The 17,696-nt window shown below is 39.3% G+C and overlaps 1 protein-coding gene across 1 annotated transcript in view; it reads right to left on the bottom strand.

The window, feature by feature from the left end:
• Nucleotides 1–17,696, bottom strand: part of SLC10A7 (solute carrier family 10 member 7) — a 173,891-nt gene that overhangs the window by 17,452 nt on the left and 138,743 nt on the right. The window contains exons 10-12 of the mRNA XM_008641344.2: nt 10,560–10,725; nt 7,601–7,652; nt 6,011–6,084 (exon numbers count right to left, since the gene is read on the bottom strand). Coding sequence (XP_008639566.1) covers nt 6,011–6,084; nt 7,601–7,652; nt 10,560–10,725 — 292 coding nt within the window. The remainder of the gene's footprint in view (nt 1–6,010; nt 6,085–7,600; nt 7,653–10,559; nt 10,726–17,696) is intronic.

The raw sequence follows: 17,696 nt of genomic DNA, 5'->3' as shown, positions 1-17,696 counted from the left end.
TCTCGTTGTGATAATGTTTTCATAGCATGGGCAAGAGAGACTCCTCTTCCTAAATGGACTGAACAAGGTTATTATGGATGTGACAAACAGACTGAACATCTCAAGGGTTGTATTTTTACATTGTCAGAGGGAGAAGGGAGAAAGGTGGGGGGAGGAGAAGAGTTCTGAAGGTGTGGTATGAGTTTTTTTTGTTCTTTTAGGTCTGCTAATAACTTCTTTATCTTCTTTCAAGTTTGGTGCCTGCTTTGAGTTTCTCCTAATTCTTACCTCACAGAAGGTAAATAGTAATGAGTATTTTGGACCAAACCACTACACAAGCAAATGCTGGGCAAAGACGGAAGTGATGAGAAAAACATTTCATTTTGGCTGAAAGAATAGCTGTATCAAAACTTAAAAAAGGTTCTAGCAGTCACTAAGCCCACTCCTGAGGGATCTCAGAAGCAGAAATGGGAGAGTTCCTAACTCTCTGGGCAGTAGTGAGGGGTCCAGACACAGCCTTTAGAAGACACTCATTCTTTGAAGCATCCTCCTCCCAACAGCTTCCCTTCTTCCCTGAGGGACAGCACCCACCAGTTCTAGGCAGAGGAGTAGCCAGATCCTTTTTACCTACATCGTCCTATCGGACACCTGGGGAAGGAATGAGACTAAAAGCCTGTAAAAGATACATATGCAAATTCAAGCACTACCAACACCAAGAAGTATGACGGGATGTAGTAACGTCTCCTGTCCCACACTCACGGGAAAATTTTGAAGGTAAAAAACAGCATCAAAAGTCTTACTCTTGAAAACTTTCAGAGCGCAATTAACCAGGATTATTTCCTGTATCTTTACGTGAAAGGCAGAGTACCTTGATGAATAACTGCCTTAGAGGAAAGTTCTCTGCCAGGAGCAGAGAAAAACCACCACACTCCAAAAATACCCGGGAATAGCCTGAATACTCGCTTAGGGCAACACACATGATTTTGCCATCTTACCTTCCTATTACAGAATGATTAAGAGATGCCTCCTTTTTAAAATCATCCACCTTTTATCTTAGCACAAGTTAGAATATTTTAGCATTTTTCTGTTTAAAGGAGAAAGGTGATTATCACCACACAATAAAAAGAGTCTGCAATGGATTACTCCAGCATTTCAATATATTATTTATCATGAAAAATCTCATAAGGTGGTGTCTGTAGCAAGCATGTGCAAACTATAGATACCTGGGAGCAGACTGGAGCTATATGTGAGCACGATGCACTCTGTCCCACTCTGCAGCTGGGAAGCTGGGGGAAGGCATGGGCTGATTAATCTACAGCCTGGATGATCCCCGCTCAAGCAATTGTCTCCAAATCTACTTGTGCACTACATCAGGCTTTTAAGAATTGTTCAGGTACAGACCATTGGTTCTGCACTCAAGCAGTAAGAAGCTGAGTATTTAAAAAATAAATTTGAAATAAGTAAAAACAAAAGAAAGCTGGTGTTTTGGCTTTTATTTCTAGAATGAACTCTACCTTGCCTGAAAGTATTTCGTAGGCTAGAAGCTTTGACTGTATTACTTGAAGGGCTTCGTGGTTAAAGAACTGCTACATTGCAGAATCCAAATGAGGAAAAATAAGCTCTCCGTCACAAACAAACCCTGATTTTATTATTAGGTAGGGTATTTTTGCTGTTTTGTTTTACCAATCTGCTGTTCATCATACCTCCAGTATTAATATTTGCCCCTGTAGTAGCCAAAATAGGTAACATTACTTTTATTTTTGCTGATAAAATAATTTTACATAGTAAATGCCAAGAAATAAAGCAAATAAATATTTTTTGACAATCCTGAATTTTCCTTTCAGAGTTGTAACTTCTAGCTAGCAATTCATTTTCTGAAGAAAATAAAATAACATTCTGTATTTGGCTGCAACTTTTGTGTAAGTGCAAGCAACAACTGCAGTATTTTTTTAAATGAGCCACAGTGATAGCTTTGCACTTCCTTGAGGCCTCTTCTCTTCTCACTGAATGAACTCCAGGGAATGGCATCATGTCGGGCTTTCCAGATGGATTATGTGAAGCCATAGCTCAATGTCATTTTCAATAGCAAGGCTCATAATTAAAGGTCAAATAGTCACTTCATCTGCAATCAATCAATAGAAGAAGTACTAATACTAAGTACTAATCAATCAATGGCAAATGCACTAATAAAAGCCATGCATCAAATGTCTGCATATGTGTGTGCTCACATGTACCATGCATATATGTGAGCAGGGAAAAGGAGAGAAAGAGAACAAAGTGGGGGTGAAAATGCCAGAGGCCATTGTGAATACTATATTTATCTTGGCTCCTTGCAAGTTTATATCCTGTTTCACTCATTAGGTGAAATGCAAATAAACATTGGTTTTTCTGCATGTGTGATGCCCTGTATTCAAAACCCTGCCGAAGCACCCACCTCTTCACAGAGGTAACGGCTTGTGCTCCTACAGAACACAAAGGCACCTACCCTCTGTAATTTGTCCTTACACAAACACGCCCTGCACTCTGATCTTTGAGACAAAAAGTGTGTCAACTGTTCTGTCTACAAAATAAAACCCAGCATATGGGAACAGCACTCATCTCCGTGCAGAGCAAGCACTTATTCATGGATGCAACAGTGGAAGTGGCAGTTGGCCTCATGAGCATGCACTGCATGGGAATTAGCTGGTTTCATAATATGGTGTGGGAGAAAGTGACTTACAAAAGTCTTCTCATGCCTCTCCTATTACCACTTCTAAAGCTTTAAAGCTGTCAGCTCTTCTCCCACTTTAGTCGGTGCCATTCTCAGCTCCCCAGGGAATGGGCCAGACGTACCTATTTGGAGTTTCACCTGCCAAGCTGAGAGAAATCAGTTTCAAAGTGAAAGAACAAGTGTTGGGGGGTCATTTATACACTACCACTGGAATCTTGAAGACAAACAAAGCAGAGCTCCACAATGGATGTGAAATGAGAGCATGAGCCATGTTTGTGCTTTCAGGCATTGCAGTGACAGAAGGAGAAGGAAAAGCACTCTCCACCGTAAGCGAGCAGAAGATCTCTTGTTGCATAGTTTATAGTAAACACCCATGGACAAATAGAAATGTGCCAGAACAGCAAAAGAGTAAGGGTCAAAATGCCTGTGTTTGTCTTGTTTCTGCTAAGATCAGGGTGGACAGGGAAATATTTGTCATTCAGAAACAGCTAATCCTTAAAAACAGATTAGATCTACTCTGCTCCCACCTTTAGTGAAGGAAAAAAAATGCTTCCTGCTCTGGTTAACATTTCTGTTTACATCATCAGCTCAGGGGCACGCTTCTCATCACACCCTGGCTTTGTAAAACCCAATACTCCTTATTTTCACACAGATTTGTTTTTATACAGTTCTACCTTATCTGGTACTAACACCAAACAGAATAAAATATCAATGGTCTCAAACCCAGTCAGCTGGAATCTGATACACAGCAGGCACACCTGGACACACATGGAGTAGAGGTGCACACAAGCACAGCAGGCACCTCAGGCTTACCAAGGACAGGCTCCCAGGGAACTGCCAAAAGGAGCATTTCCCCATCCCTCTCCCAGGATGACTGGAAAGCAGTCTGTCCCAAAGCCGACAAACAGAACAGTCCATAGCTGAGAAACCTGTTTCATTTCATTTCATATTTATGGCTGGGGAGAAGCTGCAGGAGTCCTTGAAGTAAAGGTGGCCAAAGTATTTTTGCTGGGGTACTCGGGCAAAGAAAGCTGCAGAATACAAAAGGTGGCTTGTGAGGCTATGCTAATACAAGCAGTAACTTGGAATTGGGAAAATGTGAACTAAAAGGTCAAGGGACCTAGGAACTTTAAACTGAGTTCTTCTGAAAAAGAAAATAAAATAAAAAAATTGAGAGTGTAGTAGCAGAAGAAAAGTGAACTGACTCAGCTGTGTGCACAGTGTCAGGTCAAGACAGGTTGCATAAGGATGCTCAGTAGAGTGAGTAAAAGAAATGAATAGTTCTCATTTTTTGGGGGGTGATGGCAAGCCCCTTTTAGGACTTAAATATTTAAAAAGGCTTTGTGCTTATTTTCTTAGTGTCATGGCAAGCTAGCAGAAATATTCAACAGAGCATATATAAAACTACTCTCACTGGGGACAGAAGGGGAAACTTGCACATTTGTGCTGCTAAACACATCCAGCTTCTCCAGCTTTTCTTCTGTAGTATCACAGTTGTGCCCTAAGTTCATACACCCCTCCAAACAGCAAGCACAGCCAGTGTGTTATGACTTATGTGTGCAGTTGCTTTTTACAAATACAAGTGTAACTGTCCTGAATACAAGCTCATTTATTAGTTCGAGCTCAGCTTCATAGAACATTTGGCTGGAAAAGACCAATGTCATTTAATCTATGTTCTGCTCCAAGGCAGGATCAACTCCAGCTATTCAATTCCCATCTGAGGCTTGTCTACAATGATAGGAGATTGAAGACATCAATAGGCGACATATTCCAAAGCTAAACTGTTTTACACTAGACAGGTTTCCCTGATTGTTAGCTTAAATCATCACCACTGTAACCAAGTCCTTCCCTTTACAAAGTCCACTGTGACAGAGTTACTTTCTTCCTTCTTTGCATCAACCTTTTATGAATTTGAAGATCACTACAGTATTTCAGTTATCTTCTCTCAACAATCCCAATTGCTTCAAACTACCTCTGGGGTCATATTTTTGAGGTCTATGATCATTCATGGCACTCTTCTCTGATGTCTTTCCAGTTAGTCCACATAATTTTTGAATTGTGGAGCCCAAAACATTGTGCCAATTTCAAAAGCCATAACACTCTGAAGCCATACAACTTTTGCTACTTCTCTGCAACCCACAGGACCCTGTGCAAAAGGAAGGTAGGTTAGTTTAGTATGCTGTGTATTTGACAAAGCTATGGGGCTGTCACTCACTGTTCTTCCCACACTGTTAAATTAATTTATTTAATGACTTGGTTCAGTAGTTTTCTACAAAATGAAATTAAACTCAGTGATCTATAATTCCTTGTCCCCCTCCTCATTTCCACTGTAAAAAGAGACATTACGTTTGACTCTTCCTTGTCTTCAGGAACTCCTCCACTTCCCACAGACTTTCAAAGGCGCTTGCTAACAGTTCTGCAGCACAGGCCTGGCTGAAGCAAAGAACCCTAAGGTGCGTTTCGCTCTATGAAACTGACTTGGAAAACATCTCACTTAAGTCCCAACTTGTTCTTCCCCTGTTTCAGGCTAAGCTCTTACATTGATATTGACACTAGCTGTGTTCCTCTTTCACAGATACACTCTCGAAAAGAGTCAGATATTCAGTCATATATGCTTTACCAAACATCTGTTTTTATAGTCTGAGAACAGTCCAGTTGTGTCCCTGACTGAACATAATGGAGGGACTAGCAGCAAGTGGCTGTAAGCATTTCTGATTTAACAGTATTTTGTGCATATCCATCAGAATATCTTATTATCACTATGGGGTCGTAAGTGACAAATCTCTCCATGACGTTTGGATAAATTAATTTCAAGAAATAAAGCTATCCAAAGATTCTGCATATACATTTTGCTCATGTTAAGCAAAAGAGTATTGTCTATTTGTGATTTCTGAATACACTACAACCTTTGATTTTCACTTGTACATTCCAGCATTTAGATGCAAGATTTTTCTGTCAAACTGGGCAGATACACCTCGCAATCTCTTCAGAAAGAAACATGAAATTTTATCAGCACTGAATTAGGCAACAGAACAGAGTAAGAACAGAAACAAAAATACAGCTTTCCACAAATCAGGTCTTACTCTACAGGCACTAAAATATCAGCTGAGATGATCGTGTTCTCTGCCCTGTAGAAAGGATTTATTTCATCTGTGCAAGAATATTATCCTACTATTAGTATCATACTGGTAGCAGTACTTCTCACACTAAAACCAAAACCATTTAAGCAGAAAAACCAGCAACTAAACCAATTTTTTTTTTCAACACAGCAAGGTATGAATGTTACTGCTGTTTTGCTCACAAGCTTATCTCCTGACTTACCCAGGGTGAGGGATTTGTGTGTGGAACAGAAAATGATAGCCACTGTGTCTGCTGGTGTGAAAGTAGAGTTATTCCTAGAAAACAAAAGAGTTTTCATAACCTCTGATAGCAAAAACCTTCTTAAAACAGCATCTATCAAATACAATACTTTGAGGATCCATATACACGTGCGCATCACTTTGATCAGTGCAGTGATAGAAATAATTCTACCCATAAATGAACAGTAGTGTTTGATTTATTTTCTTTTAGCAGAATTGTTTCTCTGTTGTGTCAAACTCTCTAATGAATACACTTCCATGTGAAGGATAGGAATTTTGAAGACATGGTGTGTAGGACACAACTTTATTCCAGCCAAGGTTATTTTTTCAAACGTGCAAAAATATCACAGCAGTGGCCACTTGCCTCCGCAAAAAAAGAGAGAATGACCTATCATTTCTTTTCCTAGTATGGAATAGCAAAAAAAATGCTCAGTTTGGGCAATATATTGAGTCTACACTAAGGAGTTAGCTTCCACTTCAGAGCAAAACTGCATCTAAGGGCTTACACACTGGGACTAAGGCCAGGAGGGGTGGGAAAATGACATATATAGAGAGAGAGATATGACTGGCCAATGGATCACTCTTTAGTCCAAATTAGGAGTAATTTTATGAGATTCTAAATATTCACCATACTGAGTTGGTGATTGCTTAAGGCATTTTAGATTTCACAGCTGGGGCATATCTTCCCCCCACGTTAGGTCTAGCAGTTCAGAAGTTATTTTAAAATGCCTTTTAAGGCCAGGATATGATCCTGTCACAGAGAAATTTTCTTCTGCACTAAAAGAAGCCTAAGTAGCTCTAAGACACTGTACCCTTCTTTGTGATTCTCCCTTATGGATATTGTATAATTTATATGAAGCATTTGTCTGGAGCCTGTTGTATTGTGGCACTCCCCGTTCAGCAGAGTGCTGCTAAAACAAATACTCCAGTAAGCCTAAGTGAGAGGACAACTGTGGCTACTCCAACCAGCTCCAGTGGAGGCCCTGACTCACTGGCTAACACCATTCTCACTACTTTTTGAGAAGTGAACATACAACAGTCCTTCCTGGTTGATATTTTAAAAAAGAAAAAAAAAAAGCTCTACCAAACATTAGTTCAGGACAACTGTCTTTTAAAAATCACCATATAAATGTAGCAAATTAGACATATATAGGGAAGAGTGAATTGCCAGCCCAGCAAATGTATCTTGAGATGCAAAAAGTCAAACTGAGTTCTCTCTCTCATATGTCATCAGGATGTCTGCAGGGCAAATTATACCTTCAGTGACATCTGTGCAAATCCATTTTTTTTCAGTGGATGAGGTATAGCAGTGATTGATTGAGATTTAACAACTCTGTAATTAACACACAAGAAAGGACAGAATTCAGGTCCTGCTCTCTTAGCCTATGAAACTCTAACAGAGAAAATGCAATAAGGACAATATGAAATACCAAAATGAGGTCACCCCTATTCAGAAACCTGCCTTTACACATTTGCATAAACTTTATCACCCAAACTAAAGATATCACACAAAAGAAATATTCAAAGGTTGTCATTCAGCACATTCAATTACCTTGTGGAGAAGAGGAAAGTCAAAAACATGAAGCTCATCTGAACAGAAAATACTGGAAGAGAAACAAGCTAAAATTAGATCACAATTGCAATTGCTGTGCACATGCCTTTTGTCCCCATATTACAAGTCAGAAACTAGGCTGGACCAAGTCTATCCAGAGAAATCCACTGACAGACAAGCTGGACTGCCTGGAAGAACAACACAGATCATTATATCCAGAGAAGCCAGAATTAATGTTATGGCTGCACAAGTCCTTCCTGGGATAACTCCTCTGAATCAAGTATTTCTTGACACGATGAATGGCAGGAAATAGTGCATATGCTGCACAAGTTTTGCTTATTGGGTTGACAACATAAAATCTGTCAGACATGCTCTGGTTGCTGGGCATTTAGACTTTCTATTTTACAGGAGAAAGCACAGTGTACAAGCATGATCCAAATAAACATTCTCAACCCTGGGTATATTAATCATGGTCATTCATGGGGAGAAGAAGAGAAGATCATCATAGATGTTCGAAATCTCTCTGAGACAAAGGCTAATTCCTGGGCTGGGCAGTGTGTGTCAGACATTTCCTTCAAGCTCAGTCAGCTCTGCAAGTGTGGGTAGTTGTGAGCATCCCGAGGGGAGCTCTCCTCTCTGCCAGTTCTGCTGACACCCCCAGGGGCTCTGGGGGGCACAGAGCCCACACTTGTGCTGCAGAGATGTGGGGAGAAGCCTGTGGCTTCCCCCTGAGTAGCTGCAGAGACCAAGCATCATCCCAGAGCACAGGAACTCCCCACAAGGCTGGAGGAGAGACCCTGTGACCTCCACAGACCTTTTCTGAGTTTGTGGGTTATGAGGAAAGGTTTTACTTGCAGCAGAATCTGGGGTGGGTCCTCTCCCTATTCCTTGCAAAACTTCTGAATGCAGTAAGGCTGGCATGCCCCATAGGGCAGTGCAAGTCAAGACAATAAATTTGATTTTGACCCCAGTTTACAACTGGGAAACATGGCAGGGATATTAGCTATTACCAGCGACATTTTCTATTCTCTTACATACATTTCCTAGAATGTATGAATGTCACCTCAGCATGCACTTAATTCCTCCTTCATGAACTAAGGGAGCAATCCATTGTTCCTGAATTACAATTTTTCTTCAACTAAGTATGTTAATTTAATATGCACAGAAAAAAACCAATCCCTTATTACACATAATTCTGTAAAGCAATAAATGTGTTGCTACCAATTATTCCTTGTGAATATTTTGCCGTGGCTAGAATATTAGCATAAAAATTACATAAAAACATTAATCAGCAGAATAACAAACTCAGTTTCATCTCAAACTCCTCGTGCTAATTTCACTTCCTGGTGTAACACAACACCTGCATCCAGCCAACACATCCAATGGTGATATGATACAGAAACTTTTTCTAGAAAACAATGTGCATACCCCATCTCCAAAACTTCCTTGGTTTTTGGTTTTACAAATATTCCAGAAAAAACCCTAATTGTTACCAATTGTCTAGTATGTTCCAAGCAGTTCCAATGGTTATATTAATGTTCTTACTAAGAAATTCTAGTTACGCACACTGGCAATGAAAATCTATGCATGATTTTCAGTGTATTGCACAGCAAATGGTACATTTCATTCCACATGGCACGAGCACAGAGTTGTATTGAAGAGAAATAAAGGCCAAGCAAGGCAACAGAAGCAAACACTACATCAACTGTTCTAGGAAAAATGTATCTTTTGAACTAAAAAAGAATATATTTTTTTTAAAGTAGTGGTCAGCCCAGTTACATAAAATTACCTCATTCTGAGTTTCTCTGCGTGTTAAGTCAGAGCTGAAAATCTCCGTATCATTCTTTTTCCTGACAACTCTGCACTGATTTAAGTGCAAGGTCCCTCTCTGGTGCCAGCGCAAAGAAGTATTTATTCCATTTTAAATAAAAGCTCCATATCAATGCTTCCTACTTCTTTGCTTTCAGAATAAAGCATTTATATGGTACCACTTATAATTCCATTATTATTTTACACAGGTATAGTGTTTCATAATCCAAAAAAAAAGCCACAAATAGGACAGAATTAAGATCTGATACACAAAGGGCAGGGGCAAATTTCCTAGTGACTTTAGTAGAGGTCAGATTTGTAGAAGATACATTATTTTTATTAGACAGAAGCATATGCAGACACACACCTCAAAGTAGGTGATGGACTGATCTCTTGAACTCTAACAGTTTTAGAGTACGAGATGTGATTTATACTGAAGTATACTGTAGTTACCTCTCCTCCATGCAAATTGAAACTCCTGTCTGTGGACAGTCTGAAGCAAGATGGGAATTCCCTGCTGGGAGAGGAGACAGTGCCTGTACAGCACTGCCTTTCCCTGGGAGGGAATGATCTGCAAGTGTGTTTCCAGCTGATGGCAAGGATACCAGCAGCCTATTCTCACGTGGATGTTATTTAAGGCTGAATGACTTGAGTGCTTCTAAAACAAGCTCTAAAAAAATGTGTTCATCCACAGAAACAGATCAACACATTCAAACTCCCAACTAGTTTCTAGGTTTATAATATGCTAAAGAAGAATAATTTAAAAATTGTAACAGTGCTTCTGAGTAAGAGCTCAACCCCAAATCTTTCCTTGCTGTTTGGAATGTGACACCTGTGCATTTATGGCTGTTTAATAACAAAGAAGCCAAAACCAGAATGCCAATAAATGCTTGTAAAGTAATACTGTGCCCTTTTAGAAAAGGAAGACCACATAGCAACCTCAGGCACACCTAAATAACAGGGTTCATCCTCTCTCAATGCTTACTCAACCACCTAAAAGCATCCAGCCCCTAACAAGTCTGGTAATATGGTTTACTAGATGCTTTAGAAGCTCTAGCCTCATGCCAGTATCCCCACAGCTCCCTCACTACATGTAGCTCGTTACAGACCCAAAACACAAAAGCAAGAGTCACTTCAGGGCTGAACTTACTTATGAACACGATTATAATCAAGCTAAATTTATCCAGGTCGATATTTGGATTGGCGAAAGTATCACAGAATGTTGTGTAGATGATCATCAGGAGCACACAGCTGCTGATAGCACCAAATGGAGGCTTCTTCCTTTCAAGCCAGTCCTTGATGTATCTTCGGACAATCTGAAACACAGAAACCAACAGGTTGCCTCTTTTCAAAGATGCAGGGAGCCAAGTTGGGCATCACAAAGTGAATCTGACAGTGGAAAGACACAAAGAGAAGAGAGCCATTTGGATGACGGCCACAGTGGATTTCAAAGCTTCCCTGCCACACAACTCTTCTTCTGGGGAATTTAACATTTGTAGTGCAACTTCCACTGGGTGTCCATAATGAGAGTATATTTTCAAGTACATTCAAATCCATCCTTAATCATGCCAAATGTTCTTTGCTAGCTGTCACTGAGACGTGCCCATTAAGCCTCCCCAAAGTTTATCTCCTCTGCTGATACTAATGGATGTATGTAATTATCACAGTCCCTTTTGCATCAACAGACAATTCCAAGTGCAACTTTGGGAATCTTAAAAATCTGACATCTTCAGGAATTTCATGACGGTAGATAATCGAAAGTGATCCATGGAACATTTTAATATTTAAATAGATAGCGATGCACCAGAAGTTTTTAATTAAATTATAACTCAAGCTTGAAAAGCAAAAGTGCATGTGTTGTGGGAGTTTAAATAATTCAAACTCTGAATATCTGGAGTTTTTGTAAATCCAAAGACAAATGCCATTTGCACGCTTGTAGAATACCAGAATTAACACATGAAAACAAGGAAACCTACTGTACCTAGCAGAACTTTTGCACTTTCAGGAAACAGAATATGAAGCTGTTTTTCAAGAATTTTTTAGAAACTACTATAAATTTTAAAGCAACCTCAACTTTCAAATTATGCTGAATACCACAGCACTAAGCCTCAGCAGATACAATGCATCTATTTTAGCCCTGCCTGGGGAGTCGCTTGTAGTTTTGCTGTTTACTTTATATGGTTTGAAAAAACTTTTTAAAGCTTTTACCGTACAGCTGCAACTCATGTTAATTTTTCAGCAATCACATTATCTTGCCTAATTTCTCCTGAGGCCTCCTGATGTTCTCTGTTACCACGCTCTTTTGGAAATCACAGCCTGGGATCCTGAAGCACTTCTGCCAGAGGGCTCCAAAGCTGTCTCGTGACCTTCCCTTAGTGGTACCATTAACAACATCACCACCATTGATTTAATAACACAGGAAGTCTTAGAGGTATTCAAGGTTAATATCAGGGCATCATCACCGATGTTGCCATAGGACCCTTTCACACAACAAATGCCAAAGACATGGGATCAAGTTGCTCTCAGTTTTCCTCACGGCTCTGTTTTCCTCACTGCTTTCCTAGCTTGTTTGCAAGTCTCTCAGCAGGGAAGTCCTGGAAGCAGCTATCCCAGTCACCACAGCAAAGAGACTCCATCAGGGCACACACTAAAAGTTTGGCACGTGGGCTTCATGCCAAGCTAAGCAGGCTGAAGATCAGCACTCACTTCCCAGCACTTCTGGGCTTCCAGCTGATGAAAAATAAAAGATTTGCAGGAAAATATCTAAGGGAGGAGATGCTCAATGCTCAGGTGAAAACACTGAACTTTAAAATGTCACACTTGCCAGATGTGTAAGAGAGAAAATAACAAAAAATAAGGCCAGACTTCTGACAGAGCCTTCACTGGAGCTCCTTCAGCCACTGGGTAGGAATAAGACACTGCATTGATGAAGGAGACACAAGAAAGTGAAGTGGAGAGAGCAGTATGAAAGACATCTAACAGGAAGTTCAGATTAGTCTAATGCTGAGCAAATTTGGGACTCTAATTATCAGAACCAATAAAGCAAAGTCTTTCACTTCTAAAGTGAGTGGGTTTTTTTAAGAAAGTTAAAAAAAAATTCTATTATCCCTTAAATTGTCACATTGGGGAAAAAGAAAAACTACTTAAGGCCACCTATTAATTTATGGTCCTTCCAGAAGATTTATACTGAAAGTAACGAGATGTTGAAAAAGAAAAGTGATGGTTCATTACTCCATGGTACAACTTCTAGTAGAAGTATTTAACACAAAAACTATAACCCTGAGCCTGGTCAGGGTCTAATTATAACAGACATGACAACAACAACATTATACACATATTTATCCTTGACTGACATAAAAGAGAAATAAAAAACATTTAGAAAATGAAACTGCAAGTATTTCCTCAGAATCTTCAATTGAGCGATACCTTCTTGAAATATCTACCTCTACCTAGTCTGGAATTTTTGTGAATCAACAACCATAAATACCAGTAGAGCTTCTTGCTGTACATTGCATTTTTTAAAAAATTACATAGTCAGACCCTGAAGAACCAAATTGTGGCTTCAGAAATCATCTAATCAACCCAGTGTCATAATAAATATGCACAAAACACAGACAAAATACATTTTCTCTAACACAGAATCCCATACATTTTGATCTTATCACAAGGTTCAACATGATCTGTAATTTCAGAGGTCAATTCATCCTATAATCACTGATTTAAGGTAACCTAAATTCTTGTATAACTTGAGGGGAGAAATATAACCCTACAGAAGCTCATGTCAGCTGATTCACTTTGACTGAAAAACAATCCATTTGTTATTCATGCCTGGCAGAGTTGCTTCAGGACAAGGATGCTTTGAAAGCCTTTTACTTCTTAACCCAATTCTATAACTTTTCAGGGTAAACAGAGAACTACAAAAAAGAATTGTGAATATTTATAGTGAAATAATGATAAATGCCATAAATACAATAAAGACAACACACACTCAGAGCCTGGGCTGAGATACTACAGCTACATTTGTCTGGAAATGCGGCGAAAGCTAGCACAGTCATTTTTCAATGTTAATATGAACCACTGGCATCCAAAATAGATGTAACACACTGATGGAAAGAGCAAAAAGGGCATGTATTGGATTTGTGTGGCAAGGTTTGGTAGCAGGGGAGGCAACAGGGGTGGCTTCTGGGAGAAGAAGCCAAAAGGTTCCCCTATGACCAATGGAGCCAGTGCCAGCTGGCTTCTAGCCCTTCAAGGCTGATCTCACCAGTCATGGTGGTAGTGATGAACTGTAAAGATTTTTGTGCAGGTTCAAATGCCAGCCCCAAAGAGAAGGGAAAGGCTGACCCAGAGGTTGCACATGAAAGAACATGAAGGTGAATCCTTCCCTCAAACTGCAGTTTAGTGGAGAAAACAGCGGGAGAGAAGCAAAACTTTGTAGTAGGTGATATTTTATAAATAATCTACATGATGAAAGATGCTAATAAACTTACAGAAAAGTTAGACAATAAAAGCACATAAACATGTCCAGCGGGCAACCACCTCCTGAAGACTACATTTTGGCAACCTCCAAAGGTTTTGGAAAGGCATCAGTTCAAATTTGCTTCAAAACGCAGTTGCAGGCTCAAACTTTCCTCTTGCCCAGCATTTAATTTTTAACAACAAAGAAATGTAATTACACTTGAATTAACAGTAGTGTCCCCATTTCAATTTAGTTCTTCTACCAGAATAGTTATATCCACAGTATTTTTCCTACAGATTGCTCCGTATCCTGCCTTAACCTCCTTGTCTAAACACCAGCCTCCCTAAGCAAACGGGCTCGCTGCTCACATGCTTGTTTCCCTTAACATCCCTGGCCAAAGAAACACGATCTGCCATTCCAGGAAAGCAGGTAAATAATGCTCATCTGTTATTAGATCATACCTGAAAATAGCACAAGGTGTACTACAGAAAAAACAATTCCCTTCTCTAAGTGTACCTCCAAAGCAGTCACACTGTATGCCCAGAGAAATCTGTCAGTAAAGTATAGCTCTAGACTCTTTCCACCTGTCTGCTCAAGTGCTGGACGTACAAGATAAAAAATGCAACAAACAATGTAATTCATTAACGTTCATTATTAATTGAACTAAATAGGGCAAGGAGCTCCTCCCCCATACCTTATAGGGAAGGGAATAACTTCTGACATTTGTCATATAATAAATCTCCTAAAAATTATCTAGATCTTTAACTTGTTTATTAAACCCAAGAAATGGAAAAAAACCCAAAACCCAACCCAAACAAACCCCAAGGAAATGGATAGGAAGCCACCTTTTCTGTTTCCATTATACACAAGAGTGTCTCTTGTTATTTATGCCACTATGTAAAATAGATTTTTCCTGATTCTAACCAACTCTTTCAGACTGAATTCCTCTTTAACAGAAGCTACAGTGGTCTTACTGCCCTTCTGCTCCTTTTGTTTATTGTGTATTAGTATGTTCTTCTAAATACCTGGGAAAAACACCCAGGGCTTTACCATATCAAAGAAACACAAGTCACTTTTTCCTTGTGTTGAAACACATGAGTAAACAAGCTGAAACTATGCTGGATTATCACCACACCTAAATGCAGCAGTTACATTACTTGTCTTCTAAGGTAAGATTCCTAATGCATTCTTAATTAATATTATAATTACTTATAGCAACAGACTTACACAATGAAGTCTAAAATACAAAACTTTCTTTTGAAAATTTGAATCAGGCTAGATATTTTCAACAGTCCAGTAACTTTTCCATATCACTTGTTTTATAGTGATGGCAAACCAAGAAAGACAATTGCATGGAATATTGGGAACTACACCAGTGAAGCCTGTAAGACATGAAAGGTGAGAAAATTAGGAAGAAACTCAACTAGCATGATAGCAGCTGTGAAAACCAGTATAAAGAATCAGATCCTGGAATGGAAGACAGACTAATTGGGTTGTAGGAATAAAATAAGATGCTAAAATGGAATATCCTTCACAGGTTTCTATAGAACAGCCACCCTCCATCTTACAAGGTCTGCATTGCAGTTCAAATGCAGACACTTCTACAAGGCAGAACTTGTACCACGTCAGCCAGACCCTGCTCTGATAATTTTAGAGGGATCGTACCTGTGGGAAGGCATGAATTCCCACCTGTTCCTGAATACTGCTGTAAAGTTCCAAACTTTGTGATGGTTCATCTGCTTTCCTAGGACATCAGCAAACGTCAAATCTATCCTTATGCTACAGAGTGTGCAATCTAACGTTTCTTTTCTGAAGACAGGGTGGAAAAAAGCCATTTCTGCAACCTGAGTGAAAAAATACCCTAACCTTTTCTCCAAGCATCTTGTTTTCTTCCCTCAGCTTACCAAACTCCCCTAAAAGCTATCTGACTCCATTATGTCAGTCAGTTTACTCCCAAGAGGTAGTTCCTGACACAAGCACACCTTTAAAGCAAGGTTTATAAAAACCACATGAGGCCATTTTCAAAATTAACTTGCGCAGTTGGGGGTAATTTACAACTGTTGCTTTAAGGCCTTATAAACAGGTGCAACACAGTAAAAATGTGAAGGGTGCCTGCAGCAGCACTACATTTCCTTCATTTTTTGTATTCTATGGGAACTAGGCTCGGTTCCCTGTTTGAGTCAGGTGTTAGAAGGGATTGAACTGTGCTCTGAAGGTTTTTTATCTGCTTTTTTAGTCCTCTGCAAGATGCTCCTAGGAGAGCTCATCTCCCAGGGTACCCGTCCTCTCTGCAGCTCCCTCCTGGACTTCGAAGAGAATTAGGGCTACTTCTGTGTGGATTTAATTTACAAGAACAGAAAGATTTGACACTGTTCCCATTTTTTTTTTTATAACAGTTCTGTTAATTTTTGTTTCTCCACCTTAGTTAAATAGTACCTTCTACTCCCTATCAGCTGCCACCTACCTTCCCCTTTCCATTTCTCATTCTTTAAAAATAAATACCTTGCTAGGCTTTTTAGTTTCAATTTCACTTACAACTTGTATTGCAACATAGCACCCTTTTAGACTTGTGTTTATAAGCACACCTTCCAAATGTTGATAGGGTTCCTCTGGAACATTTTGGGCAATGATGCAGAAGGCACTTAAAATCCTTTACTTGTAGGACATCAAGATTTTTTTGTGTGTGACTAGATTCAGTGAGGATTTCTGTACAACTGGTTTCATTTTATAGATTTGGGAAGAAGAACTACACAGAATCATAACATTAATTTTAGCTTTAGTTAAGGTCTGTTTAATGTGAAGTGCCCACTTTACGCTGGCTGACAAATTACCAATGGGGCAACTAGAGAATGCATGAATGATAATATACAGACAAGCTTTTTATTATTTATTCATAGAAAACAGTGGGTTTTGGTGTGCTGCTTTGAAAAATGTTCAAACTAGTAGAATATAATGAAAGCGCAGTGAAAATTCTATTTCATTAACATTTAATCATAAATCGCTCTTTAATATAAAACATAAAATAAAAGTCTGTCATAAGCACTTTAGGGAATGGAGAAAGTCTGCAAAAAAGGGGAAAGGAAACACTGCAGTGGGTTTCACCGTTCCTGTTATCTGTCACTTCAGAAGAAAAAAATAAGCAAAGAAACAACAGTCTCCAGCTAAATCGCACAACTGGTCATGAAGAAACTGCTTGGGTATTTCTCGAAACCTTACATTTTGATGGCTAAAAGTATTACCAATATCTATGGACAGGGGAACAATGATTGTAGCAAAATCACAACAGCTCAAAAGCAGCAATCTTACCCAGGACTCTGCTACGCAGATTAAAAATAATGAGAACTTCAAGCTGCCAGAGCACATTCAAAAATCTTTTCCATGAGATATCTATTACCATGTTTATCATATAACAAGTATTCTCAAATTCCCCTTTGAGGTATACAAGAGTGATGCACAAATAACAAGCTCTTACCCACTACAGATCTTCAAGGCTTATAGAAAATTAGATCTTTATAAAATACTACAGATTATGTCCCTTTTCGAGACCTCTTGTCAGAGGGGTCTTATCCATTACTCTACAAATACAAATGCAATATTATACTATCGATACTGATTTGAGTAACATCAGACTGTCAATTAGCAAAACACATCTGTAGACACTGAGGACACAGGCTACAACATTTTCTAGGTTCAGACAACCTGCACATTTCTGACAAAAGAACAGAGCGATTCTCCTTATTGGAGACTATCTATCCATCACTGCTGTCTGTGAGACTCAGTGCCTTTCTTGTAACATATCTTCTTCCTCCTTTAGCAGTTCTTTCTTTC

The sequence above is a fragment of the Corvus brachyrhynchos genome, unplaced genomic scaffold (assembly GCF_000691975.1).
Source record: "Corvus brachyrhynchos isolate BGI_N302 unplaced genomic scaffold, ASM69197v1 scaffold229, whole genome shotgun sequence".
In the NCBI taxonomy this organism is placed as follows: Eukaryota; Metazoa; Chordata; class Aves; order Passeriformes; family Corvidae; genus Corvus; species Corvus brachyrhynchos.
This window is presented reverse-complemented; position numbering and strand designations above follow the sequence as displayed.